The sequence below is a fragment of the Megachile rotundata genome, chromosome 8 (assembly GCF_050947335.1).
Source record: "Megachile rotundata isolate GNS110a chromosome 8, iyMegRotu1, whole genome shotgun sequence".
NCBI classification, from domain to species: Eukaryota; Metazoa; Arthropoda; class Insecta; order Hymenoptera; family Megachilidae; genus Megachile; species Megachile rotundata.
Window position 1 is genome coordinate 7201228 of NC_134990.1, and position 26562 is coordinate 7227789.

General features: G+C 29.9%; 7 protein-coding genes across 9 annotated transcripts; 5 read left to right on the plus strand and 2 right to left on the minus strand.

Moving 5' to 3' along the window:
* The first annotated feature begins 353 nt into the window (after window positions 1-353).
* Window positions 354-5057, plus strand: dpa (disc proliferation abnormal). Its single transcript, XM_003704451.3, has 8 exons — window positions 354-1329; window positions 1517-1851; window positions 2218-3110; window positions 3191-3510; window positions 3594-3871; window positions 4001-4401; window positions 4472-4682; window positions 4766-5057. The coding sequence occupies exons 1-8, from the start codon at window positions 1227-1229 to the stop codon at window positions 4859-4861; spliced, it is 2637 nt and encodes an 878-aa protein (XP_003704499.1). The 5' UTR covers window positions 354-1226; the 3' UTR covers window positions 4862-5057.
* A 138-nt stretch (window positions 5058-5195) lies between these two features.
* On the plus strand, window positions 5196-8287 carry Rac1 (ras-related protein Rac1). The gene is made up of 3 exons (XM_003704477.3): window positions 5196-6023; window positions 6452-6839; window positions 6916-8287. The coding sequence occupies exons 1-3, from the start codon at window positions 5989-5991 to the stop codon at window positions 7069-7071; spliced, it is 579 nt and encodes a 192-aa protein (XP_003704525.1). The 5' UTR covers window positions 5196-5988; the 3' UTR covers window positions 7072-8287.
* On the minus strand, window positions 8246-10731 carry Exo70 (exocyst complex component 7). The gene is made up of 6 exons (XM_076534215.1): window positions 10598-10731; window positions 9987-10546; window positions 9367-9918; window positions 9051-9285; window positions 8700-8969; window positions 8246-8575 (listed from the first exon to the last, which is right to left on the minus strand). Exons 2-6 carry the CDS (start codon window positions 10398-10400, stop codon window positions 8304-8306), a joined length of 1743 nt encoding a protein of 580 aa, XP_076390330.1. The 5' UTR covers window positions 10401-10546; window positions 10598-10731; the 3' UTR covers window positions 8246-8303.
* An 827-nt stretch (window positions 10732-11558) lies between these two features.
* On the minus strand, window positions 11559-26319 carry nito (RNA-binding protein spenito). 2 transcript variants are annotated; one of them, XM_003704445.3, is made up of 5 exons: window positions 25801-26319; window positions 17430-25579; window positions 17198-17272; window positions 11749-11993; window positions 11559-11636 (listed from the first exon to the last, which is right to left on the minus strand). In XM_003704445.3, exons 1-2 carry the CDS (start codon window positions 25923-25925, stop codon window positions 23386-23388), a joined length of 2319 nt encoding a protein of 772 aa, XP_003704493.1. In that variant the 5' UTR covers window positions 25926-26319; the 3' UTR covers window positions 11559-11636; window positions 11749-11993; window positions 17198-17272; window positions 17430-23385. The 2 variants fall into 2 exon arrangements, with proteins under 2 accessions (XP_003704493.1, XP_076390325.1); XM_076534210.1 differs by having other exon boundaries at window positions 17367-25579.
* On the plus strand, window positions 11967-14010 carry LOC100878304 (phosphoribosyl pyrophosphate synthase-associated protein 2). 2 transcript variants are annotated; one of them, XM_003704461.3, is made up of 6 exons: window positions 11967-12181; window positions 12346-12432; window positions 12500-12908; window positions 12987-13259; window positions 13343-13489; window positions 13581-14010. In XM_003704461.3, exons 2-6 carry the CDS (start codon window positions 12356-12358, stop codon window positions 13737-13739), a joined length of 1065 nt encoding a protein of 354 aa, XP_003704509.1. In that variant the 5' UTR covers window positions 11967-12181; window positions 12346-12355; the 3' UTR covers window positions 13740-14010. The 2 variants fall into 2 exon arrangements, with proteins under 2 accessions (XP_003704509.1, XP_012143263.1); XM_012287873.2 differs by lacking the exon at window positions 12346-12432.
* On the plus strand, window positions 14151-17574 carry LOC100877064 (Dynein axonemal assembly factor 5). The gene is made up of 6 exons (XM_012287874.2): window positions 14151-14931; window positions 15004-15240; window positions 15305-15500; window positions 15587-15893; window positions 15968-16892; window positions 16982-17574. Exons 1-6 carry the CDS (start codon window positions 14229-14231, stop codon window positions 17116-17118), a joined length of 2505 nt encoding a protein of 834 aa, XP_012143264.2. The 5' UTR covers window positions 14151-14228; the 3' UTR covers window positions 17119-17574.
* On the plus strand, window positions 18184-19234 carry LOC105662783 (rho GDP-dissociation inhibitor). The gene is made up of 3 exons (XM_012287877.2): window positions 18184-18367; window positions 18447-18671; window positions 18893-19234. The coding sequence occupies exons 1-3, from the start codon at window positions 18184-18186 to the stop codon at window positions 19090-19092; spliced, it is 609 nt and encodes a 202-aa protein (XP_012143267.1). The 3' UTR covers window positions 19093-19234.
* Window positions 26320-26562: the final 243 nt, after the last annotated feature.

Below are 26562 nucleotides of genomic sequence, written 5' to 3' on the forward strand. Positions count from 1 at the left end.
TAAAAAATAATACATATTTGTACACTTTTGCAATTGTAAATATAATGATAATAAATTACTAAACTATAAGTTCACACTATCTATTTTTGAATTTTACTCATTCTTTCTATAATAAAACATGTTCTAACCACTGCCAAATGATCTATGACATTGATGCAATAAATTGCTATACATATACATATATGTACATGAGATTCCGTTAAATTTTATTCAATCCTTTGTGAAAATACATTATTCTACAATAATTCAGTTACTTCTTCAGAAATATTTTTAATTTTTGTACATTTCTTTATATATATACATTTACTTATTTATTACATAACAGTAGTATATGTGCGGTAAGCGCGTGGCTTGTGTGCTACGACTCTGTGTACTTCAAAAACGCATCATTTAATTGGCTAACTTTAATTATTAATAACTCGGTAAATAATGTTTTAAGCCAAAATTAAAAGACGAATATTGTTTCTGAATTTCCCCTTTCATGTTCTTAAATTTTAAACAGAATTACGAGACACCCTGTCTGTATCAATGACTACGTTTCCATCGAGGGTCCAAATCGGGTCAGAGTCGGGTTAGAGTCGGGTTGGGGTCAGCGCTTGTACGGTGGAAACGCCAAAGGTTTAGTTGAACTCTACCCTACAAAATTTTAGGGTAGCGTTCAGTTGAGGTTCGGTGGAAACGACAAGAGTCGAGTTCGTATTGCCAACATAACAAATCCAAATTGCATTGTGTATCACGTGCTGTATTAATCGGTGTAGAAGAGGTTATTATTACTTTTTGTCGGTGATCTTGTAATCTGAGAAATAATTTTTGTATGTTATTTTGATATTGTAAAATTAATATTGCTCTCCTTTACATGTCAGAATATGGTAGTTGACTTTGTGCAGTTGGTAATGTTCAACCCTGCCGTAACTCCAACCCGCGTCTCAAACCCAACTCTAACCCGACTCTGACCCGATTTGAACCCTCGATGGAAACGTAGTCAATTTGAAAATCTGAAATTTCTAAATTCGCTAATTACCCAATAAAAGTTTGTGTTGCAAGTTCAGTCGCTCAGTGAGGATGTGTCTTAACAAGTAATGTGATAGTCTCCATGGAAATTCACAATAGTTTTATAGCATAAGTGCCATCTGGAGTCATTTTCCAATCAAACTTTCGAAACGCGGGAAAGTAGCTTTAATGCTTTCTGTTGAACTGTTACAAATTAGAAAAATATCTAAGAAATCATGTCAAGTCCTATGAGATCTCCAGCTGCAGATAGTCCACGGAGAACTCCTAGAAGACAAGCTACACGGTCTCCTTCTGTTTTTGGTACTCCCCGTACTCCTCGTAAGTACTCTTTTTTTTTTCCTTTAAATTTTTATTGTCACGTTAAAATTAATTATAATATTACATTTATATTAATATTAAATAGAACACATTTCCTTTATTAATCGTAATCAAACTTTATCTCTCCCATTAATATTATATATTTATAATATTATTTATTATATATTTCATGAAATTTGCATGTAAGGTGCTGCAACTCGAAATGAAGGTGACAATAATGTAGAAACTCCATTAAGATGGGGCACCAGTGGTACCAGACAAAATCCTTTACAATCTGGAAGTCGACCAGCTACAATTGTTGCTTCTTCGGAACATGAAAGTGCATTCAGTTCCAATGATGCTTCTGGTCAAATTAATGGATCAGAAAGTGGTTTACAATTATCTTCGCCAGTTAATTATGGCACTCCTAGTTCCCTAGGATCAATTCGTACTCCAAGAAGTGGAATACGTGGTACTCCAATTCGTCATAGACCTGACATTAATACGGATCGGCATTTACGACAGTTTCCATTACAAGATCCAGTAAGCAATTGAAACATAAGCAGTAATAACAATGATATTAGTAGCAGTAGTAGTAATAATAATACAACAGAGTTTTGTTAAGTGACACTTTCCTATGTAATCCTCTTGTAAGTTCTCATTCAGAAAGATTTTGATACTTACTAGTGGTGATTCCCTATCACTATAGTGCATACAAAACAATATAAATCTTTTTTAAGCTGCATTTGACTAAGAGACTAAAGTTACCATCAATGGAAAGAGTTATGTTTAAATGGTCCTTTCTACCATATTTTTGCTCTTACAGCTCTATATAACGTCAGTTAACAAGACTTCACTGTATTATTAATGGTGACAGTGATAGTAGCAATGTAACATTAATTATATTAGATTCCAGAAGTTCCGAATGCTGTAAGAACATCAGAAAGCGATACAGCAGGACCTCATTTAGTTGTTTGGGGAACAAATGTGGTTATAAGTCAATGTAAAGAGCAATTTAAAATATTTTTCCAAAAATTTATTGATCCTGAAGCAGAAAATGATGAACTACCAGAAAATATGAATTTATCAGAACCGTTATATCTTCAGAAATTAGAAGAAATACATACTTTAGAAGAACCATATTTGAATGTTAATTGTGCTCATGTAAAAGTTTTTAGTAATCATCTTTATCAACAATTAGTTTCTTACCCTCAAGAAGTTATACCAACATTAGATATGGCAGCAAATGAATTGTTCTTTGAAAAATTTCCTGCAGCAGTTTTAGAACACCAGATTCAAGTGCGTCCTTTCAATGTAGACAAAATTAAAACTATGAGAGAATTAGATCCTACTGATGTGGATCAGTTGATTACAATACCTGGAATGGTGATCAGAGTCTCAAGATTAATTCCGCAAATGCGAGAAGCTTACTTTAAATGTAGCGTTTGTTCCTTTACGACTCTTGTTGAGATTGAAAAGGGAAGAACTAAAGAACCAACAGTATGTGCACATTGCACACATAAATACTCTTTCACTTTAGTACATAATTTAAGTCATTTTTCTGATAAACAAATGATCAAATTACAAGAAGCTCCTGATGAAATGCCACAAGGACAAACTCCTTATACTATTGTTTTATTTGCACATAATAACTTAGTAGATGCAGTTATGCCTGGAGACAGAGTTTCTGTTACTGGAATTTATAGAGCAGCAACACATAAACCTAATTTTGAGCATAATTTACATGCTATCTACAAAACATTTATTGATGTAGTCCATTTTAGAAAGCAAGATTCTAAACGGTAAGAAAAAATATTTAAATTTATGTTAAACAAATTTAAAAATTTGTCTTTAGTAATCGTTTATTTTAAATCATTCATAGATTATATAATCAAGAAGATGGTAAGGAACACAATTTTACACCAGAAAGAATCGAAGCTTTGAAAGCATTATCACAAAAGAGTAATATCTATGAACAATTAGCAAAACAAATTGCTCCTAGTATATATGCTAATGATGATGTAAAAAAAGGAATTATATTACAATTATTTGGTGGAACTCGAAAATCCTCTACTGTATATGGTAAACATTTTCGACCTGATATAAACATGCTACTATGTGGTGATCCTGGAACAAGTAAATCACAACTATTGCAATATGTTTATAACTTGGTACCCCGATCTCAATATACAAGTGGAAAAGGTATAATAAGATAAAAATAAATATTGATTATTGGAGTTAAAAATTTGTTCGTACAGTTTTATTAATATAAATAATAATTATAGGTTCTAGTGCAGTTGGTTTAACAGCTTACATAACAAAAGACCCAGAAACCAAGCAACTAATATTACAAACAGGCGCATTAGGACTTGCGGATAATGGAATATGTTGTATTGACGAATTTGACAAAATGAATGAAAATGCAAGATCAATATTACATGAAGTAATGGAACAACAGACTTTAAGTATTGCTAAAGCTGGAATTATTTGTCAGTTAAATGCTAGAACTAGTATACTTGCTGCTGCTAATCCGTGTGAATCTCAATGGAATAAAAACAAAACAGTATGTATACGAAATATAAAAGTTAGTTTGAACGAATTCACTTTTTTAACAATTGTGTAATTGGAAATATTCATACTAAATAGGACATTTATATTATATTATGTGTTATATTATAGTTATATTTTTTAGGTCGTTGAAAATGTAAGATTACCACATACTCTACTTTCTCGGTTTGATCTCATTTTTTTAATGTTAGATCCACAAAGTGATTCGTATGATAGTAAACTTGCATCTCACATGGTGTCTTTATACTATAAAACGACAGAAGAAACCGAAGATGAACAAATAGATAAAAACGTTGTTCGTGATTATTTAGTTTTTGCAAAGGAACATATTCATCCTGTTCTCAATGAAGAAAGTCAACAGAGATTAATACAAGCTTACGTCGACATGAGAAGAGTTGGAAGAGGACGTGGACAAATTACAGCTTATCCCAGACAATTAGAATCTTTGATACGATTAGCTGAAGCTCATGCGAAAGTACGATTAAGTTCTATTGTCGAACCACAGGATGTTGAAGAAGCATGGAGGTCTGTAAGCAACTAAAGTAATGTTAACAACAACTTCTATTAATTCTGAATATTTAATTTGTTTCTATAGATTACACAGAGAAGCTTTGAAGCAATCTGCTATTGATCCTCTAAGTGGTAAAATAGATATAAGCATATTAACTACAGGTATATCTTCAGTAGCTAGAAAAAGGAAGAAGGAGTTATGTGATGTAATTCAAAAATTAATTGAAAAGAAGGATAAAGTTCATATACTTAACCAACAGAAACTTTTAGCTGAAATAAGACAATCTTCCGAACTGGTTAGTAAAAATTCATGATAAATGTTTACAATGTACAAGTAATTACATAGAAGATCTAAGAATAATTATTATCTCTATTTCAGCTGATTAACAGAGATATGTTTGAGGATGCTCTAAGGGAATTACAAGACAATGGATTGATAACAATAATCGGCAAGAATAGCATCCGCATTTCTTAATTAATCACACATATTTTTATTATTTTTATAAAGGATTTGAACATGATTTTTAACATATGCGTTAAACGTAATGAATCATTAAGAAATTAGTTTTACACACACACATACATATATATGTACATGCAAGTTTTTTTATTTCCTGAATTTATATTAAACATATTTTTATAATGTCAATAAACTATTTTGTCATTGCCTTTTTGGCTGTTTTACGACTTTACTATTCTACTATATTGCTCATTTTACAAATTCAAATGTGTAAGTCCGGATATTCGAATTGAGTACTCATATCCGGTTCTCGAATCGAAGTTCGAATTATGACGAGCACTCCAACTCCCGAGTATTTAGTTACCTGATCGGTAGGAATTACACAGGACCGTAAATTATTCAATACATATTTTTGTTTTAACGTAAAACTTTAAAAATCAGTGTATTATATTACGAATTATATTACGCAAACGTATATCATAAAATTTCCGTATTTTATTAGAACAACATCCACAATTGTTAACTTAACGCATGTTTGTAAAAATTGTTTAAAACCTACTACATTGGTTATCATTTCAACTATTAATTACATACTGATGTTTTATTCGAACATACGTAACAAGTTAAATATGTTTTTCGAAATAAAGTTAATAAGTCAAGTATATAATATAATTGGTTATGATCATTCGTGTTCATAAAAGCACCGTTTTGATCCTTCCAGATAAAAAAACTTTCAGTTCGCGATCATAAATTGAGGCCACATATTGAGGTCAGGAGTGCCGTCTTCAACGAAAGATCCTCGAACTGCGTTTTTATCACAAAACAAGGACACGTTACAATACATAATTGTTCATTTTAATTGTTATACTATTACGCAGCTATTTTTTAATTTTTCATTTCTCGGTACCCCTTCTTTTCACTGATCTATGCTTCTCCTCATTTTATGATCTTTTTCTATCTTACTTTTGACACTACTTATTTATCTCTCTTGCACCTATTTCCTTTATGTCCTCTCTCTCTATTTCACGACATTTCAACTTCTCTGTCCCTCTTGATCTTTCCTGCTCTGTCGAATCGAACTAGCCTCCCTTCCTGCAAATTTACGTGGATATTTCTACTCGAGAACGGTTCCAACCTTCAGGATGCAGGCCATTAAGTGCGTTGTCGTAGGAGACGGGTGAGTATTTTCAAACTTTCTATGATGTTCCTTTAATATGTTTGTTTTGCCTGTCTCTGATTCATACTACCCGATCTGAATGATCGTCAGAGTATCCCTTGGTGGTTGGATTTTTCCTGATTAAGAACTATTTTAAAGCAAGCACCACACCCGTTATTCTTTTAAACGTGCATATCTTCACTTTTCAATTAACTAAGCACCAAAATTATTCTATCCATTTGAAGTTATGAACTATTTATAGATAATGGATCACCTTAATCTGTTTCCTACACATTTGTTATCCCCTTTTTTTTCTTTTGCCTGTATTTGAATTTGTTTGTAACTTCTTTATTTTTAAACATTGATAAAAATGTATAATTAGTTTATGAAGATTATACCAAATTTCTATACGAACTGTTTAATTTTGTTTAATTCGTTAATTTCTACAGAGCAGTAGGTAAAACGTGTCTCCTCATAAGCTACACTACTAATGCTTTTCCTGGAGAATATATCCCAACTGTATTTGACAATTATTCTGCGAATGTTATGGTGGATGGCAAACCGATAAATCTTGGCCTATGGGATACAGCAGGCCAAGAAGATTATGACAGATTAAGACCCTTGTCTTACCCTCAAACAGATGTCTTTTTGATCTGTTTTTCTCTCGTTAACCCGGCCAGTTTTGAAAATGTTCGTGCTAAATGGTATCCGGAGGTGCGTCATCATTGTCCAGCTACTCCAATTATTTTAGTAGGAACTAAACTAGATTTGCGTGAAGATAAAGAAACGATTGAGCGATTAAAAGATAAAAAATTGGCACCTATCACATACCCTCAGGCATGTATTTCCTCAGTTCATTAATTATGTATTTATTTTCGTATAATATTTTAATTTTATAAAATTTTATGTTTAGGGTTTAGCAATGGCAAAAGAGATCGGTGCTGTGAAATATTTAGAATGTTCAGCTCTAACTCAAAAAGGATTGAAAACAGTATTCGATGAAGCGATCCGTGCAGTATTGTGTCCTGTTCTTCAAGTGAAACCAAAACGTAGATGTTTCCTTCTGTAATATTAAATGTCCAACGACGGTGGAGCATGTGCAAGTGTACTATCCCTCCTCCGATCGGACTCGATTGCAGCAGGAAGTCTAATTTTGATTAAAAAAACCCCTTTATACGGTCCATCTCTCTCCAAACATCTGCCATAAAAGCGCACAAATCAATTTTTATATTGCGTATAAAAAAATTGAGGAGAACATATACGCAATTTAAGTGTTTTGGACATTAGTTAAATGTTCTGAAGAGAGGAAGGAAGCCAAATGAAAACTGAACTGATAATGTACAGTATATTAGAGTGTGTTATTAATATAATTATTACGTACGGATTGTAAGGAACTAAGCATTATAATGTATGTGCAGTTGTGTACGCACTGGATACTAATCAATTTAATACAAAAGGTAACCCATTTTATGCTATTTTGCATTGTATATTTGAATCAAAAAGATTTATTCGTTTCTGAAATGTTAGTATACAAAAAAGCAGTATAGTTAAAAAATTAACATGAAAAAATATTCCAACATTAAACTTATTTCAAGAATTTCTTTTTCTGGTTAATGTAGTATTTTATTATAATGAACATTTCTTCAAAAGTATTATTTTGATATGGAATTTACTACTTAATAAATACAATTTTAACTTTTGTAGTAAATATACAGTTGCAAATAACATAAAATGATTTTCACCTTTAACTAAATTGGTTGATATTACTAAATACATACCATGGTATAAGATAGTTATGTAAGTTTTAGAAGTGAGCGATAAAAGTGTGATTTTAATTCTCTGCTTCTGCTGTTTCTTCATGTTGCTGCATTTTTGCTGTAATTGATACGCACAACATGGGTAAAGAGATAAAATATAAAAGTTCGACATCAGAGGTGGAGAAAATTAATAAGTGTGAATGAATGTTTAAAAGAATGCATATAAATGCCAAGAAATAAAGACAGAGGATGGAATTATTCTATAGCAAACAATTGTACATAAATGGTTCAAACTGTATTCCTATTATTATCATTTTACATGTATAAGCTACTAAATCTAAATTGAACGTTACTTGTTTTTTATATATATATTATAAATATATATAAAGTGGGGCTGGACCGAGATCTATTTCAATCGTTGCAGATCCACTGACCTGTGCAATCTATCCGGGGAATGGGGATTCAGTCCATAAAAAGTATCATAAATACTGTAACTAAATATGCTTTATTAAATGGGTGTTTATTAAATTTTTGTATTTATTTATTATGCTGTCGTGTCAAAGAATGTATCAATTAATACAGATATTTGTTCAGGAGTGTATTTTATATATTTAGCTGGATTTTTGGAAAATGAAATTCCGCGATATTTATTATGAAAACTTGTATAAAGAGGAACGATGGCTTGTTGAAGTTCTTTTCGTAACTCTTCTCGCAGTCGAGCATCAGGTACGGAATATGAACGCTGACACTTTGCAACTTCTTCTAATTCTCTTGTAAATCCTAAAAACTTTTCTTTTAAACTTTTAGCTGCTGGCTCTATAAGAATAACAAAAAAATTCATGAATCTTTTTACACTTTACAATGATAAATTTTATATGTACAGTAACAAAAAAGCTGATGTTTTATTTTATACTGTGAATTTGAATTTCAAAATACGAACCTGGTTCATCAAAGGGCTGTTCGAGAAAACTACGAGCTTTTGCAAAAGTAGTAGAAACGTAATAGGCTTTATTACGTAATAAAAGATCATGATATGTCTGTTCTGCATTAGGCTCCGCTAATAGTAATAGATCCATTAAAGAACTACGACGTAGAGCATTTATAACGTGGTTATGATTATTTAAGCGAAAAAGAGCTCGTAGTGCAGTGTCTGAATATGAAGTGTCGCTTTTATTTACAAGCACTAAGTTTAATTGTGCTAATACCTTCTCTAAAAAGAAAAATAAAATATGTTAACGAATTTTATAGTTAATAATAATTACTTCAAATATAAATAAATACTGATACTAACTAATATAACTACCCAAAACACTTTTGTACATATTTTCCGTTTGTTTGGCAGATGAAGTACTATCCATATCAATGTTACGTTTCAAGACAGCACCTGCAATGTCCGCATATTCTGCTAGTTGTTCCAGAAAGACTAGAACATTACTTGTACTTTCTGCCACTGTACCATCCTTAGGTAAAATCGAATTAGATTCGTTTCGAACACTTTCTGCAAAATCATCTAATGCTTTCGCTCCCTGTATTAGTTTAGATATATAATATTAAAATTTAGTTTACATTAAAATAGCATTTAAAAATCATAGTGTATTATGACATACGGTAACGTTTAGCGTATTCAACACAGAAGTAAATTTTGACCTAAGAGCATAATCACAGCCCTCTACGGTACGTTCTAAATCTGGTTTTAGTTCTCCAAGATGTTTTAAGATGGGAAAGATCACTAATACCGCTGAAAAGTCGCGTCTTACAATGCATCTTTTAGCTCGAGTTGCTATGCTCTCTCCATCATGAGCTACAAGGTCCATAGCTTCACGCACAGTAGCTTCCAAAACTTGTGCTTGCAAAGTGGTTGGCAAAATCTTGGCAACCAACGATCGTTCCGCTTGCATAAGTTTGTGAAGGCCAACTGTTAATAATAAATAATTTTCCATTTCTTGTTCATCTGGTGCTGTGTCCTCTACAGAATACCCAGATAATTGTGGAGGGGGTTTCCTAGATGCAGTTAAGGACAATCCTAAGCCAGTAGTTTGAGAAGCTTTCAATAACATTCTACTAGCTTTTTTTTCAAGAGCATGCTGCAATCTTTTAGAAGCTTTTCTCCCACTAATTTCTTGAATTCCTAGTGAATGTCGATTGCCAAATTTTGTTTTCTGTAAATTGTAATTTAACTGAAATGATAAAAAATAGGAAATAAGTATATTGTTACAAAAACTCTTACTGGTAACGGACTTCCTGCATGCGTGCTACCACCGCTAGCACTTCTCTGATGTTCCTTTAATAATTGTAATGATCTTAAAACAATAGCGGATCGCACGGATGCATAAATTTTTACATGTTTACGGTGTCCTCTTTCTTCAAGCCATGCTGCAATTTTAAGTAAATCTCCTAAAACACTTTCTGGCAGGTGACATAGAGATTGTGGGGCATCTTCGCCACTAGTGTCTTCGTCTGAACCAATTAAATCCAAAAGAATAATCGGAAGAATTGGTTTACTTTGCCTAGTTAAAATATCATGAAATTCCGCATATAAAGCATCTAGCCCAATAACAAATAAACTTGTTACATTTTCTAATTCTACTGAACTAGGATTATTTTTTTGAAAATAACGTTGAGCATTGTAGAGACGATTCATTGCTTCCAAGAAATTATCTAAACCTCCAGATCCTCCAGGACCTGCTCGCACTGTTCCTTCTACTTCCTGAGAGACACCATAGTAACCAATAGCATGATCTAAAGCATTCAACGTTCGTTCTATATCTACAAAGAAAAACAATTAAACTGAAAGTAATAACTAAAAATATTTCTTTAATTAATTAATTTAATATGTACTTTGCTGCTGTGCCTGAAGGGTTCCTGTTTCATTATAAACAGGAAGTATAGTACGACGTAATGTAGCAAGACGTTGTTCCAAAGAAGATAAAATTCCAACAACATTACTAGTTAATTTCCTACTTCGTTCTTCTGCTTCCTTCAATGCTTCTAAGGAAGCAAGTTCGGCCTCTAACTTACATTGTATTTCAAATCTACATTCAGAAGTATTGGCTCTTGTAGTATGCATCATTTTTTCTGAAAAATATGTAATACACATAATATAATATAAATTACAATAAATACAAAATTTTTGATTAATTTGTATAAATGTTCATAATTATGTACATAATTCATAAATATTATTATGCAAGGTACAGCCAAATAATACATACAAATGTTATATCTATGTGCAATAAATATATTATACTTAACAGTTACTAGATTCAAAAAAGATTATAAACATTATTGTATCATGAACTGCAGAACTGTTAAATTTAATGTCTATTTTATTTAATGTCTTATCATTTTTTAAATCTTTGAATACATAACTAATTAACTAATGTGTTAATAATCTATTTAGGTCTTCAATATCTTTATTATAAATGTTATCTATAATAATTCCAAAAACAAAAATGGGGGGGCGTAAAATGTCAGTAGCTACTTATCTGTATCTCTCTAGAGAAAGAATTGTTATTTGCAAATAGGATAGGCATTATATATTATATGCTGAATTTTATTTCAGCTGTAATTACATATGTAAAAAGTAGACTTGTAAATTTGATTTCTTCAGAAATCTAAGATTCAGACAAAAAAGTTTTACTCTATATTTTCTATTATATTTCTAGAAGGAATTACCTAATACCCACTTGTACATATTAATCCATTATTTATAAACATAAAATAAAGATTTCTGTAAGATGTATGAAGGATAAAAATTATAATTAGACTACTATGCAACTTTTAATGCTAAAATACTTACACTATTATGAATTGTTATTTCATAGTAACAAACTGGAAGTATTTGGATATCCTTTCAAATCTGACAGATCACTTGTGACTGTAAAAAGATAGATTAAATTATATTAGAAACACATAACCTCAAAAAATCATTAAAAATTAAAAATAGACAATGTTTAAAACCAATATTTAAACTATATTGACTGACTTACACTAATTTCTGAGTAAACTGATTTCGTGATCGAGTCATTATTGAAAAAAAAGACAAACAACTATATTTGTATTATTCATTCTAAGTATGATAGATCATAAATGGATCGTAGTCAATTTGTACTATTCAGCTAACTTCGGGAGATTCCCTATTGTTTAGTGTAGTTTATATGGTTGGTACTCTTGAAATTAAACAGCTGTTACAGAGCAAGTAAAATACCCTCGGCAAGGGTAATATAAACCAAACCTGAAAATTAAATCAAGCGATAATTAAAAATTTTTAAACAAATAATTATTAATATCTGATTAATAGGATTACAAAAACGTTAGCATACAGATAAATGAAAATCTCTAGATTATAGAGGTGGAAGTAGTTTGTAATACATAATTTAATATAAATGTTTAATCTATTATCGCCATATCGCAAATTCTAAGGTATTTATCTAAATTACTTATATTTGAATATAGTAATGCATTGTTTATCCAGTTATATAATTTATCTTCATTTAAAATAAAAGTCGAGTTATAAAACAACATTTTTTAGTTTTTTTTTGTAGTGGTTTACATAGACTTAAGTTTATTATTTTATTTTTCAAAAGCAATTACAACATGGATAAACCTGTGTCTTCGGATATTGTACTAATTGCGGGTAATTCCCACCCAGAACTTGCTAATCTTATTGCTAAGTAAGTTTCTATAGATAAATATATGAAATATTTTATGATTTTAAAATGTAATCTTTTTAATTTTAAGCCGATTAGGTGTTAAACATGGAGGATGCTCTGTATATCATAAATCAAATCGTGAAACTATGGTTGAAATCGGAGATTCCGTACGAAGCAAAGATCTTTACATTATTCAAACTGGAACAAAGGATGTGAATAATAATATAATGGAACTTCTGATTATGGCATACGCGTGCAAAACTTCATCTGCAAAAAATATTGTTGGTGTCATTCCTTATTTACCATATTCCAAACAATGTAAAATGCGTAAACGGGGTTGCATAGTCTCTAAATTATTAGCAAAAATGCTGTGCAAAAGTGGTTTAACTCATATAATTACTATGGACTTGCACCAAAAAGAAATACAAGGATTTTTTGATGTACCGGTGGATAATTTACGTGCTAGTCCATTTTTACTACAATATATTCAAGAATCTGTATGTATTAATTTTTTGAAAATAATTTTTACATTTTACAATACTTTTTATTTTTTAATTTTAATACTATTTAATTAGATTCCAGATTATCACAATTCAGTGATAGTTGCAAGAAATCCTGGCAGTGCGAAAAAGGCAACTAGTTATGCAGAAAGATTACGTTTAGGAATAGCAGTAATTCATGGAGAACAAAGAGAAGCAGAATCAGATATGAATGATGGACGTTATTCTCCACCAGCTCTAGCTTCACGAACTATGGAAGTTGGAGTTGGTGTTCCAATGCATCCTGCAAAAGAAAAACCACCAATTAATGTTGTAGGAGATGTGGGTGGACATATAGCTATTATGGTGGTATGTAAATATTAGAAAAGGAAGAAATTCTATAATAGAGTTATCAAAATATGTTTATTAATATTCAACAATATCGATTGCAGGATGATATGATAGATGATGTTCAATCATATGTAGCTGCAGCTGAAGTTCTTAAGGAAAGAGGAGCTTGTAAAATTTATGTTTTAGCTACCCATGGTCTCTTAAGTTCTGATGCTCCCAGACTAATAGAAGAATCTCCAATCGACGAGGTAATGTAACGTTTAAGAATAATATTTAGTACTAAATTTAATTAAAAGGATTACTGTTTTTAGAAATCAAATTTGTAATTATTACTTTTAGGTTGTTGTTACAAATACAGTTCCTCATGACGTTCAAAAGATGCAGTGCCCAAAAATAAAGACTGTCGATATCAGTATTCTGCTAGCAGAAGCTATTAGGCGTATTCACAATAAGGAGTCTATGTCATACTTGTTTAAAAATGTCACTTTAGAAGATTAAAAATGATACGATAAAAACAATGTATTCTAGATACACCGAGAGTTTCCGTAGCTGGGGACCATATTTAAGACATATCTATTAAATTTTGTTTATTTTATTTTACGAAGGACCAAACGTACTAGTCCCTTTTAACTTAATCTCATTGCTTGACGATTTTCATATGTTATAAATTCTGTATAAATGTACTTTCTATGCTATGTCTTATAAAGTTATGTCTTATAATGTGTCGTATTCAAGAAATAAATACATTTTAGGATGTGAGTATCATAAATACGTTATTCTAAAATATGAAATAATAATGTAAATTGAAGAAAAACATAGAACATTTCTCTTATTTCCTCTAATTTAAACAATATTCAATCGATACATAATTAGTAAACAGATTGAATTACAGTGATTAGATCAATAAAAATGTTGCTATGGGAATACGTAAACTATATAAACAGTTTTGAATTAGCATTGGGGTAACGTAATACAAAGTTTTTCAAAATGTCGGTAGAAATTTCGAATTGTGAATTTTCAAGATTGTGTATTATTTTACAATCAGAAGAAAAGAAACGAAGAATACAGGGTTTAAAAGAAATTTTTAAATTTTTAGAATTGCAACAATCTGAAGATGAAGTGTTTAAGTTATGGGATGTTATAAATAAAGTTTTACTGAGAATTTTAAATGATTCAGCAGAAGTTTGTCGTGATAAAGCATTAGATATTATTAGATTATTTATAATTAATTTAACACCTAATGATAAATATATCATGTATTTACTTCCAATTTTATCCAGAAGATTAGGTTCTTCAGAACTAATAGAAACTTCAGAAGAAGTGAGATTAAAATGTGTTATATTACTAAAATCAATAATATTAAAATACAAAACCTTGTTAGCATTATATATTGATGATTTAGTAAAAATTTTAGTACGCACAGTAGTAGACAATTATCCACTTGTTAAAAGGGAAAGTTGTAATTGTATATCTGAATTTGCAAAAAATTTATCAAGATATTTTTACACGCAGTCAGAAATTTTAGTAAAACCAATTTTGAGTAATTTCACACATCAACATTACAAAGTTAGAATTGCTTCTATTATTACAATAGGTGACTTAATTCAATATGGTAATAGCAAATCTTTAGAAGAAGTTGCTACACCATTAGCAGAAAGATTATTTGATCAAAATGGACTTGTTAGAACAGGTGCATAATTATTTGTTTTATTGTTTACATGTTTACATATTTTTTACGTGTTAAAATAATTATGTTTTCCAGCTGTTATAGAAATAGCAGGCAACTGGCTTTTGAAATTAAGGGATCGATACAGTTGGTGGTATAAAATCCTTCCATTATTATTAACAGGTCTTCATGATGAATTAGAAACAATCAGAGAGAAAGCGGCAAACTTTTGGGATGCTGTAGGACAGTCTTATATAGAAGAAAATCAAAATAATGAAAAATTTAAAGACAAGTTGGATTTTCTTACTGAAGAACGTCATCACTATCCCAATGGTAAATTACTTCAATAAATTTATAATGAAATAAAATATAGAACTTTTTTTTTTAATTTTTATAGTTACAAGACCAAATTTAGGCTGTCGCACAATAGCACAACAAACATTTAGTAAATTATTAAATGGAATAAGTTTAGAATTAGGAGATTGGCTTGCAGACATTAGGGTACGAACTGCACAGTTACTCTGTGTCTTTATTTTAAATATAGAAGAAGAAGTAATACAACATATTGGAAAACTCTTGCCTCCTATGTATAGGTAAATGTGTTAACTTCTAAAATACAAATTATCAAAATAACTTTAAAATAAATATATCTATAATTAACTAATAAACTCTTTATTAGAGCATGTAATGATGAAGATTACAGAGTCGTAGAAACTGTAGAAAGAGCAGCAGAATATATAGGATATTTTGTACATCCAAAAAGTTACTGTCATTTAATAATTTCTTTTCTTGACGAAACTTTATCTGTGGGTCATCTGAAAGTATTTGCAGCAATTTTAAGAGGTAGTGAACATTGCAAACTTGTTCCACTACTGAAAGATATTGCACAATTTTTACAACAACCACATATTTGTCAAAGTAAAAAGCCTATGTATCAGAAACAAATACTAGCTTGTTGTGATTCCATGATTTTAATATGTAAGGAGGTTAGTCATTTGCTTTATTTTTTTATAGATAAAAAATTGCTATCTACTATACTAATAAATTAAACAATTTTTAGGATTGTAAAATTATATCACAGGATTTATTTACAACAATATTTACTGTTTTATCAATGACACAAGAAGATATTGTAAAATTAAAAGCAAAAGAATTGTTAAATACTGTTACAAATATTAGTTCATATGAGAATGTTGATGAATTCTGTAACAAGAACATTAGACATTTAGCTTCATTATTTTCTGGTTGTAAGTCATGGTCAATTCATACTCCTGAGTCTCAAATTTTCTGTGGATGTTTAACTTATATCAGACAAATTTTAATTTCCAACATGGACATTATGTTACCTGTTCTAAAAGAAACTATGACAAATGATGTCAATGCTGAATTGAGACTAAAACATTTTATTTTACTATCAGAATACTTTAGTCAAGATTCATTGGCTAAAAATATGGATTTAAAATTCTTTAACTCATTTATAGAAGACTGTGTATTTCCTGGATTAATTTGGTCTGCAGGAAGAGCTGCTGAAGCTATACGTACAGCAGCATTATCATGTTTGTGTACAATACTAGATAAATATGAAAAAGATCTTATTATGGACAAAATTAAACATATGAAAGAACAAAACATTTCTTTAACACTTGATAAAATAATTCCTGCTTTAATTAGCCTTGCAGATGACAATTCCAAAAAGAGTAGACTGTATTCTTTACAAACCATGTATTTCATAATGTGTATTCGAAAAAGATTTGACCATCTTACAGAAGAATATATTCATAAAATATATCCTGTACTTCTAAAAAGACTTGATGATGGGAGCGATGATATTAGAATAGCTTCATTAGAAGCTTTAACAAAGCTTTGGAGTACAATACCTGAAGATTATGATTTAAATTTTAACAAAGGACACATAGATACCTTATATACTACAGTTATAATATATTTAGATGATCCAGAAAAGGAATTCCAGAATCTAACGTTAGGTAATAACATTTAATTTAATCAACTAATTTATATAATATTAACAACATATTTATATAATATAATATAATATAATATAATATTTTTTTAGGCAGTTTAAAAGAATTAGCAAAAGTACATCCAGAATTGCTGTACCATAAACTTCAAAAGTGCAAAATGAATTTTCGAAATCAGCAAGACATAGAGATCCTTCTAGAATACTGTCAAGATATTTTAAGCAATACTTAAAACTGATAATTACACATATATGTATTTATTTTAAACAAGAATACTGTTATGTACTTATAAGGATATTTTGATAACTTACGTATTGGTAATTTGTTAATCAAGTATGTATTTAATAAAATACATGTTATGTTAAATGTGGGAAATATTCTGTAATCTTAAAAAATATAAAATTTAATAAGTATTAAATGTAATATTTATGTAACGAAAAAATATAATGAAAATATTGTAATAAGTAAATAGTTACATACAAATTTATATATAAATAAAGTACTTTTATTTCCATACAAAATAATAAACAAATAAACCTTAACCTTAAAATCAACCAAAACAGGAAGTACCCGCCCTTTTAAAATCGCCATATTGTCCATGTCTTTCGCTTCTCAAAGCGAATCACAAAGGGGTGGCAAACAGGATTAAGAAATTGCCGATAATTCCGTAGGTTTTCGTTTTTCAATCTTCGTTCTATTACTTTATAGTCGCAGTAAGTATATTATTCAAAATTTTGTCTTTTCCAAAACTACAACATTTTTTAACTATTGTTTTTTAACAGATTTACAGGTTCAGCTAAACACTTTTTATCATCCTGTCATTTTTCTATTTTAACAGTTTATTGTTTTTAATTACTCATATTTAACAATTTCTTAATATATTTGTTGAACTTGTTTATAATATAGGAATATAATATTAAACCAAACATAATTTAGTGTTAATTTTCCAGCATTCGATCGGTCTAAAAATATTCTGTGGAAACATATCTATGCGACAATGAATATATGTCATTAATCTATGTGTATACATATGTTCGAATTTTAACAATGAATTATTGACTTAGTGTTTTATGTTGTATTGATTATTATAGTATTCGCATCAATTATACTTTTAAGGTTAACAACTACAATTTTTGTACCTGTACTTGAATAGTTTTTTAATACAAACAGAATTGTTTCAAGTAAATAGGGCTTTTACAGTACCTGTTGCATGATACATTAAAATTTTGCAATAATTGCTTTAATTATATTAAATACAGTATTAACAACATATTGACATATCTTTATCGTAGTAAAAATGTCAGAGATCAATACGGATCACATTGACTCTGTGGAAGAGGAACTAGAAGTAGAATCTAATTACAAACCTCCACCAGAAAAAACAATAGAGCAAATTTTAGAAGCAGACAAGGAAGATGAAAGTTTACGTAAATATAAAGAAACGCTTTTAGGGGAAGCAAAATCAGGAGGCGTTATTGTAGGTGGGCATTTTGTTAATTGTTTAAAATATATCAAATAGAAGAAGAAAAAACAGGAGAATAATATAACAAATCCTTATAGATCCAAATGATCCAAGAAAAGTAATAGTTAAGAAATTAGCACTTTGTGTAGCAGATCGACCAGATATGGAATTAGATTTAACAGGTGATCTTACCCAGCTAAAGAAACAAACGTTCGTAATAAAAGAAGGTGTTAGTTACAGAATCAGGATTGACTTCATTGTGCAACGTGAAATTGTACATGGTCTAAAATATGTTCAAAAAACTTACCGCCTTGGAGTACCTGGTAAGGTCTTTGTTGAAAATTAAATATTAATAATTTAATAACCTTTTCATGATTAATTTAGAGCTTGGAATTATATTTATTTTAAATTGTAAGCTTAATCTGTTATATTTGGTTTTTGTTTAATGCTTTCCTAAATAGGTGTAACAGGTACTTTTAAGATTTGATATGTACAAAATTAGTTTATGGATATTACAATATTAATTACTAACATTGTTTTTCAGTGGACAAGATGATGCATATGGTAGGTTCTTATCCACCAAAAACAGAAGTACAATCATATACTACTCCAACGGAGGATGCACCAGCTGGCGTAATGGCACGTGGTTCTTATAGTGTAAGCTCGTTGTTTACTGACGATGACAAACATGAACATCTGAAGTGGGAATGGTCATTTGAAATTAAGAAAGATTGGAAAGAATAAATTTCTTTTCGTGCTGGGAAAGCTTTACAATGATTGCAATTAAAATAAGAATGCCAAAAGGGACTCTAATTTTTATAGATATTCAGTCATAATATGATGCCATAACTGTATTTTTAAGTAATAAGAGAAAGAGTAACATTGATATTTATTTAGATACTTTTCCTAAATTGTAAACCTTGAAAGTAAACAATTGGATATATAAGTATATTATATATACATAACAAACGTGCGTGTTTGTGCAATGTGCATGTGTGCGCACGCGTGCGTTGTGTATACAACATATATACATACTAAATCACGTAGAAATTATCTCTTAATTGTTAGATCATGTGCATCAATCAGTATTTGATCACTCATGTAATGTATTTCCATTTTTTTTTTTTTTTTTTGTTTTATTAATGTAATGATTTTTTAAAATGATATTTATGACATATTTTGCTAAAGAGAACTTCCTTAATTTAGATCATGAATATATTTTAATTAAGAAACAATTATTTAAAAATGATGCATTTTAAATGTAACAAAATATTATATTGTTTCATACCATTAATCTTTGGTGTTAAATTTATAAATAGAAAATTGAAAAGTTAAGATGAAACTAAAATGTTAGTAAATATTGCAGTTAAAAGTATCGATTATCAATATAGAAGGTTCGGTATATTTGCTGTAAATGTTCCCTTGTAAATTACATCTAACTTTTTAGGTTTACTTAATTCATATTAATCTTACTTTCAAAGCACAAAATTTTTCAAATAGTCCGATATTTTTATAATTACTTATGTGTTAAATTTTTCATTCTAAATTCAATTACCGTTTATCCTTTCAAAACAACTTTAGAATATACAATATAATAGTTGTTACAAATATACTATTTATAATTCTTAATTATAATAAGATTAAAAATTTGAGTTTTTAAAATAATTTATAAAAAACAAATTAAATACAAAAATTTAGGTTTCCGTGTACTTTCTGTTACAAGTTCATTAATGATAATGGAATGTACTAAATTAATGCATTTAATATGAATTCCTCTTCAAATGTATATATATGATCTTAAATTCCAGTTAAAAGGTTAATGAAGACTGTTATTTATATACGCATATACACACACGTTGTGAAAGTTTTTTTTTTATTCTTCACATTTCATGGATAAGTAACTGACAAGAATTAATGAAACGGAATCGAAACTTTCGGCTTGTTAATATCAATTAATTGTAGACAAGAAATTAAATATTTTGAAAATTATTGTGATTCTACATATAATTCGTTATTTAGAAATCAAACAGTTTTAACCTATACTTTTAAGGTTATGTTCTGTAAGTGAATCATATTTTAGTAGAAATAAAACCAATTTTATGAAAATTTGTCTAGAATTTTTAGTACTTGATGTTACTTTAATAACGTTATTTAAATTATAAAAATAAAATTATATATACTTCACTATGTAGGACTTTTCGAACGATGAGTTTTTATTTATTCCAAGCATGTTAGATATATTGGTTTGTGATATTTAAAAGAACTCCTCTTCCAAGCGAAATCATATATCTTCATTTTATAGATATAAAAGTATATTAAATGCACTACGAGAGAATTAGGATATAAATTTGTAATTATCTTTTTTATTAAATTTATGAGTTTTCAATTGTGGAATTGAAAAATTAATCTCTTTTTATTCCAAATTGATGATTAATTTATAAATAGATAATTATACGACTTGAAATTATTTATTTCAATCGTAGAGAAGTGAAAAATTAAGTATCAAATGATATGTTTAAAATATGCAATAATGGAATTTATCAATGTTACAAAGATATATTTTTAAGATTGTAAGTTATTTGTTAATATACTACAAATCTTTTTTCACTTTCTATGTTAAATAGTATTATTAAGCTCTTAAGTTGGTGTATAGTGGATTAATATAATTTTATTTTACATGTATCTTCCAATATTAAAAAAATTGAGCTGCAAAATATTTGCCAATTTATGCGATTTATTCATACAACATGTAAAATACAGTAGATGGTAGATGGATTCTTCTATCCTTCTATCCTTTCGTCACGGTGGCTCTGAAACAAATCTTTCTTTTTTGTTTCTTTAATTTTAATAGATTTAAAAGTTTTAATGAATTTAAAAAGAATTTAACAGAATACACTGAAACAGCACAGACTATTCTTCACTTTTAAATTTGACACAAATGTTTTTGAGAAAATCAAAATATAGAAACTCTATTTTTTCCTTTTAATGTTAGATTACTGTTTAGAAATTAAGAACCAGAAATGGCCACAGACCACAGAAAACACTAATTGCACAATCAATCTAAGCAAGATGGGAAGAATCTTCTTGACAAAACAAGAAAAACCACATCACCAAATTCACGATCAACTTCACGAGAAAACTTGTGTTCAAAACCCATGTGACTATATGCCAAGTCACAGCATGCATTTTTGAAGTGACATAACTAAGCTGTCTACATAACAAATTTTTTGTTAATCCCACTGAAATTAACCAAAATATTTCTTCCTGGAAAATTTCTCTGTTCTAGTGAACTCTGTTCTAGTTGTTATATCTTTAAATACCACTGAAATTATTAACGCATCTTCCTGTTAAAATTATTTACATTTCTAACGTAACAATGATTTTTTTCATTTGACGCCACTGAAACTTTGGTAGGTGAAGTAGGAATAATGAATGCATTGACTCAGCGAAATGGTCATCTATTTGTTGCTGCAACACTACTGTGTGATTAAACCACTGCACCTTTGGTTGCGCCATACTGTAACGCACTTTTAAAATATTATTTTAAAAGAGCGTCACAGTGTTGGTCGTCAAGCACAAACACTTGGATTTGTTTTACATTTCACTGTACACGTTCTGTTTTTTTTCTTCTATGCTTTTCAAATATTCATCACCAAACACTGTCCCTTTAAGAAAACAATTCTGCCCTTTTTCACTGAGAAAAAAGCACAGAGGGTCATTTTAGGATGTTGTCCATTCACTTTCTTTAGTTCACTTTTCAGAACACGTCCGCACAATTCACTTATGTAAGTAATTATTATACATATATATATGTATATATATATATCACACAGATAATTCTATAGATTCATAAAATGCAATTTTACAATTATCTAGACTTAATTATTGTATCAAATATAGTTCAACCAGATCTTTCATATTCTATTTTCATCTTGATTTATGTTTATATTTCAATATAAAATGTTACGATAAAGAATAATCAAATTAAAAAATTTTTGAAAGGGTTTCATTTGAATATGAAAGAACTGTATATATACGCATAAGAATATGTAATTCTAGTATAAACTAATTCTAAAATTCTTACAAATTACCTGTGATAATTAGGAAAACTTAATTAATTATTTTTGTCAAAACCTAGTGAATTCTGAATTGCTTGGATACTAATAACGAGAGAAATAAAAAATTACAATTAAAAAAGGTACTACAACAGGTATTAATCAGAACATTCGATAATGAATTAAAAAAATATTTTATGTCAAATTTATTCTACTATTACTATTATTATTTCAACTTAATTTTTGTTCAAGCAATTCAGGCTCATAGAAATGTAATATTTTTGATGCATATACAAGCTTGTGTGTTTAATATCTTCGTTTCCTAACATTTGCAATACTTATAAATCAAACAAAATTATTTACATAAAATATTATTCTATTTATAGAAATTAGTACTGTTAAAAGTTCCTACATTAATACAGTGAAAAGGTTTAATTTTTAATCTGGTAATTTGTTTAAGTTTAACATAATTTGTATTTGAATTTAATATAATTTGTATTCAAACTTAATTACCAACTTTTTATGTTCTTTTTAGTTTTCATTTTAATCTATTTTCATACTCCATAATTACGTTATCTATTAAAAAAATGTATAGTATTGTTTACTTGTATTTAATTTTAGACTTCTAAATTTATTAAATTGAATTGTTTTTCTCATATTCATTACTTCATATTAATAAGTTTACTATACTTCATTTTCGTTTCTGAAATAGAAAATTTCAGTAAATGTTATGCATTGCAATATTTAAAATAATTTTACATGGCTATTAACCATTTTATTTTTACAAATCTTAAAATTATATTAAAATTAATTATTTATGAAAATTAAGTATAGAAAATGTGATTCACAGTATAGGCTTATTAAAAATGTTACATATAAAGCAGTTTTTCAAAGCTGTAAATAATGTTTTCAATGTGATGATACTAAACACTCTAGTCAGTATATGCATGTGTATGTTTTAACTCTTGATTATAAAGAAAACTTAGGCGCTACCCCCCTTAACAACGACGATTACCAGGTGATCCTCCTTGAGTCCTTCTTCACTGAGGCTTGGACATGTTCTCTTTAGTAATTCTGTAGAAAATGTACAAGGTGGAAACGCATAAAGTACTCCTGTTCCCTCTGTATCTTTGTTAAGCAGTGAAATAACTCCAGCCGCCTCTTTTTGTTTCAAATATGATACCAGGTTGCGTAAGGGTCTCGTTTGCACATTTGCATCATCTGTAGAAATAACTGTACTTGAACCAGCCAATCCTAAGAAAATAGCATGCGAACTAGAAGTTTGAATTCTTTTTGACACATCGTCTAATTTTGGTTGATCTAAACGTAGTCTTTGTGTAATTCTTAGCATGTGTTTTCCATCTTCATCCTTCATCAAAGCTTCAATTATTTCTGTATCACCATCGGTTAAATGAAATTTAGCTGGAAACAGAGAATTCTTTAAAATTAATGCTCCTTGCCAAACTGCTATCGATTTTCTGGCAACTTCAGGTAGCGTTCTGGAAGTAGAAAGCATTCCACTACGAGTATTTTCGGAGTCTGAATCTGAATCAATTTGTCTTCTACGGGGAGATCTTGATCGTGATCGATCTACACCAGGCTCTCTTGACAAAGACCGACGTAAACCTCGTGGAGTTTCATATTCTAACTCTGGAGGTGGCCTGCGACTAGACCAATCAGCTTCGTCTTTCATATAACTTTCAGGATAACTTCCGCGATAACCTCCTCTTCCTCCACCTCTCCTTTCATGCCATGGAGCAGATCCCCTACCTCTAAACCCTCTTGGTCCATAACCAAAGTCACTGTCTGGTCCGTAAGGATCATAAGATGGTTCATAATCTACTGGCCTTGGTCTAAATTCTCCACCTTCTTCTGGATAAGGTCTTGGTTTAAATCCAAATCCAGGAGTTACATCTGCAAAATCTACTCTCAGTCTTCTGTCAGGGCCGCCTAGTGGAAATCCTCTCATTTCTTTAACAGCTGCTTGAGCAGCATCAATCGAATCGTATAAAATGTAAGCGTTACTATCGCCTTTTATATAATCAATTTTTTTTATTGCTCCGAATCGGTCAAATTCTCTTTCTAATTGTGGTACAGAAGTCCATGGTCCTAAACCGCCAACCCAAATTCTTGTAGTAGGTGTGGCTTTTCCATAACCAATTTTACACTGGAATTTTCCTATGTATTGTCCAGAAAGTTCAACTTTACACCTATGTGCCATATCTAAAGTTTGAAATCTGACGAAAGCATAAGCATTTCCTGTCCCTGGTGGAGGTCTCTTAATGTCAATATCATCAACAATTCCATATTTACTAAAAATTCTCCTCAATTCTTCTTCTGTAATATTGATTTCCAAATTCCCTGCAAAGAGAGTTCTTGTTGCAAGCGGATCATCTTCTGGAGACACATGATGTAAATAATTAGGGAATTTATCCTTTTTATTTTCCACTCGCTCAAATCCGTGGACTGGATGTCTTATCATCATGTGTCTTGGTGGACCATAATGATGAGGTGGTCCAGGATGAACATGAGGTGGTCCATGATGAATTGGAGGTCGAACAAAATCATGATGAGGTGGTGGAATTGCTTCACGTCTCATTTCTCTATGTGGTGGAGGTAATCCAACTGGAGGTCCATAAACTCTTTCATATCGTTCTAAAGGTCTGTGTCTGTCTGTTGGACCAGGACTTCTAGCATAATATCTTTCGTAATCGGGTGGTGTAATCGAACGTGGACGACGGTAAGTGTCAGGTCTCTCATAAACTGGTTCAACAAGTGCTACTTTATCATACATAATAATTCTTGGTTTAGCATGTTTTGCATCTCTAGCATCTTCTGAACTTCTAAAGCAAACATATGCAACACGTTCATCTAGCTCATGAGAAATTCTAATGGAAAAATCTCCAAACTTTTTGTATTCTCTGTAAAGAGTATCCTTAATCACCTCATCACTTGCTTTTGGATGAATTGAACTGATACAAAGAACTTTGTAACTGTACGGGCGTTCTGGAGGTAATTCTCTAGGTGCTCTTAAATAATCATCTCTGTGAGAACTTGATTCTACGTATCGAGCATGAGAGGAGGCACGCGTCGGCGGACTAGGACTTCTTGCACCTCTACTACTACGACGGCGAATTCTTTCAGGAGTTATTCGTTCATCACTAGAATCATCGTATCTGTAAATTAATGGAACAGATTTTAATATAACAAAAGTATTTTTTAATTCTTAAAAGGATAAGAAATTGAAAAATTATGAAATATATCCATTTATTACCTTTATATCCTTAAAAAATTAAATATAATAAATTTTAGAATTGTGGTATAAAAAAAAATTATACTTCATGTAACATTTTTTTTTTAGATATATATATTTTAACGAACACTGAATAGATCTTACCGTCCCATAGAAGATCTGCTCCGTTTGACGCGAGGAGGTGGAGTATCTCGGCTGGAGCTTCTTTTCATATTGTTGCGGATTTTAACCGTGATCTTATGTCGATCGTCACGCGGAATCCCAATCATCAACGCTGCTTAACACGGCAAAGCCGAACGAATGACGAAGAAAAAAACAAAAGAACAATAATTACACGAAGATTATTCAGAATGAATCAAGCCGTCATTTACAGAGTCTTTATCCTGTTCAACGAACACAAAATGGCGGTTGACTCGACTTCCGGAATTTCCTTCCAAGCTAAAATATAATTCCATAAAAATTGAATCGAGTGACTCACTTCAACATTTTGAAAAATTCTTTATTCTTAATACGATTTATTGTTTTTAAATTATTCTGTTTTGATTTTTTTGTATGTATACGATATTATTACTTGCATTTGCAAACTATTGATTCGCAAATTGATGTGCAAGTACGTTGCTGTTGACAAGACGAGGAGACCCGTTCAATGGTATTTACTAAAGACTTGTTACATTCATCGTCGTATTGCTAGAGGGCGATGTAGTCGTTTTAGTAAAACTAAGTTTTCATTGAGCGAACAGTTAATTATGAGTTTTTTAAATTTTCAATCCCCAAAATTTCATAATTTAAAAATTTTCAAATTCCTTGATTCCAAAATTTGTCAACTTTTAAATTTCGAAATTAGCAGACTCTGTGATTTTTAATGAATTTATCGCGAGTTACGAATTTATACCACTTTACTATTTC

Coding starts and splice junctions, on each gene's coding strand:
- dpa (XM_003704451.3), top strand. CDS start 1,227: ATGTCAAGTCCTATGAGATCTCCAGCTGCAGATAGTCCACGGAGAACT. Junction 1,852..2,217: donor AGTTTCCATTACAAGATCCA/GTAAGCAATTGA, acceptor TAATTATATTAG/ATTCCAGAAGTTCCGAATGC. Junction 4,402..4,471: donor GATGTTGAAGAAGCATGGAG/GTCTGTAAGCAA, acceptor TTGTTTCTATAG/ATTACACAGAGAAGCTTTGA.
- Rac1 (XM_003704477.3), top strand. CDS start 5,989: ATGCAGGCCATTAAGTGCGTTGTCGTAGGAGACGG. Junction 6,024..6,451: donor TGCGTTGTCGTAGGAGACGG/GTGAGTATTTTC, acceptor TAATTTCTACAG/AGCAGTAGGTAAAACGTGTC. Junction 6,840..6,915: donor CACCTATCACATACCCTCAG/GCATGTATTTCC, acceptor TTTTATGTTTAG/GGTTTAGCAATGGCAAAAGA.
- Exo70 (XM_076534215.1), bottom strand. CDS start 10,400: ATGAATCGTCTCTACAATGCTCAACGTTATTTTCAAAAAAATAATCCT. Junction 9,286..9,366: donor TGAATACGCTAAACGTTACC/GTATGTCATAAT, acceptor AAACTAATACAG/GGAGCGAAAGCATTAGATGA. Junction 8,970..9,050: donor TGTTTTGGGTAGTTATATTA/GTTAGTATCAGT, acceptor TTTTCTTTTTAG/AGAAGGTATTAGCACAATTA.
- LOC100878304 (XM_003704461.3), top strand. CDS start 12,356: ATGGATAAACCTGTGTCTTCGGATATTGTACTAATTGCGGGTAATTCC. Junction 12,909..12,986: donor TACAATATATTCAAGAATCT/GTATGTATTAAT, acceptor CTATTTAATTAG/ATTCCAGATTATCACAATTC. Junction 13,490..13,580: donor AAGAATCTCCAATCGACGAG/GTAATGTAACGT, acceptor TATTACTTTTAG/GTTGTTGTTACAAATACAGT.
- LOC100877064 (XM_012287874.2), top strand. CDS start 14,229: ATGTCGGTAGAAATTTCGAATTGTGAATTTTCAAGATTGTGTATTATT. Junction 15,241..15,304: donor ACGTCATCACTATCCCAATG/GTAAATTACTTC, acceptor TAATTTTTATAG/TTACAAGACCAAATTTAGGC. Junction 15,894..15,967: donor TGATTTTAATATGTAAGGAG/GTTAGTCATTTG, acceptor AACAATTTTTAG/GATTGTAAAATTATATCACA.
- LOC105662783 (XM_012287877.2), top strand. CDS start 18,184: ATGTCAGAGATCAATACGGATCACATTGACTCTGTGGAAGAGGAACTA. Junction 18,368..18,446: donor ATCAGGAGGCGTTATTGTAG/GTGGGCATTTTG, acceptor AAATCCTTATAG/ATCCAAATGATCCAAGAAAA. Junction 18,672..18,892: donor TTACCGCCTTGGAGTACCTG/GTAAGGTCTTTG, acceptor ATTGTTTTTCAG/TGGACAAGATGATGCATATG.
- nito (XM_003704445.3), bottom strand. CDS start 25,925: ATGATTGGGATTCCGCGTGACGATCGACATAAGATCACGGTTAAAATC. Junction 25,580..25,800: donor AGCAGATCTTCTATGGGACG/GTAAGATCTATT, acceptor ATTAATTTACAG/ATACGATGATTCTAGTGATG.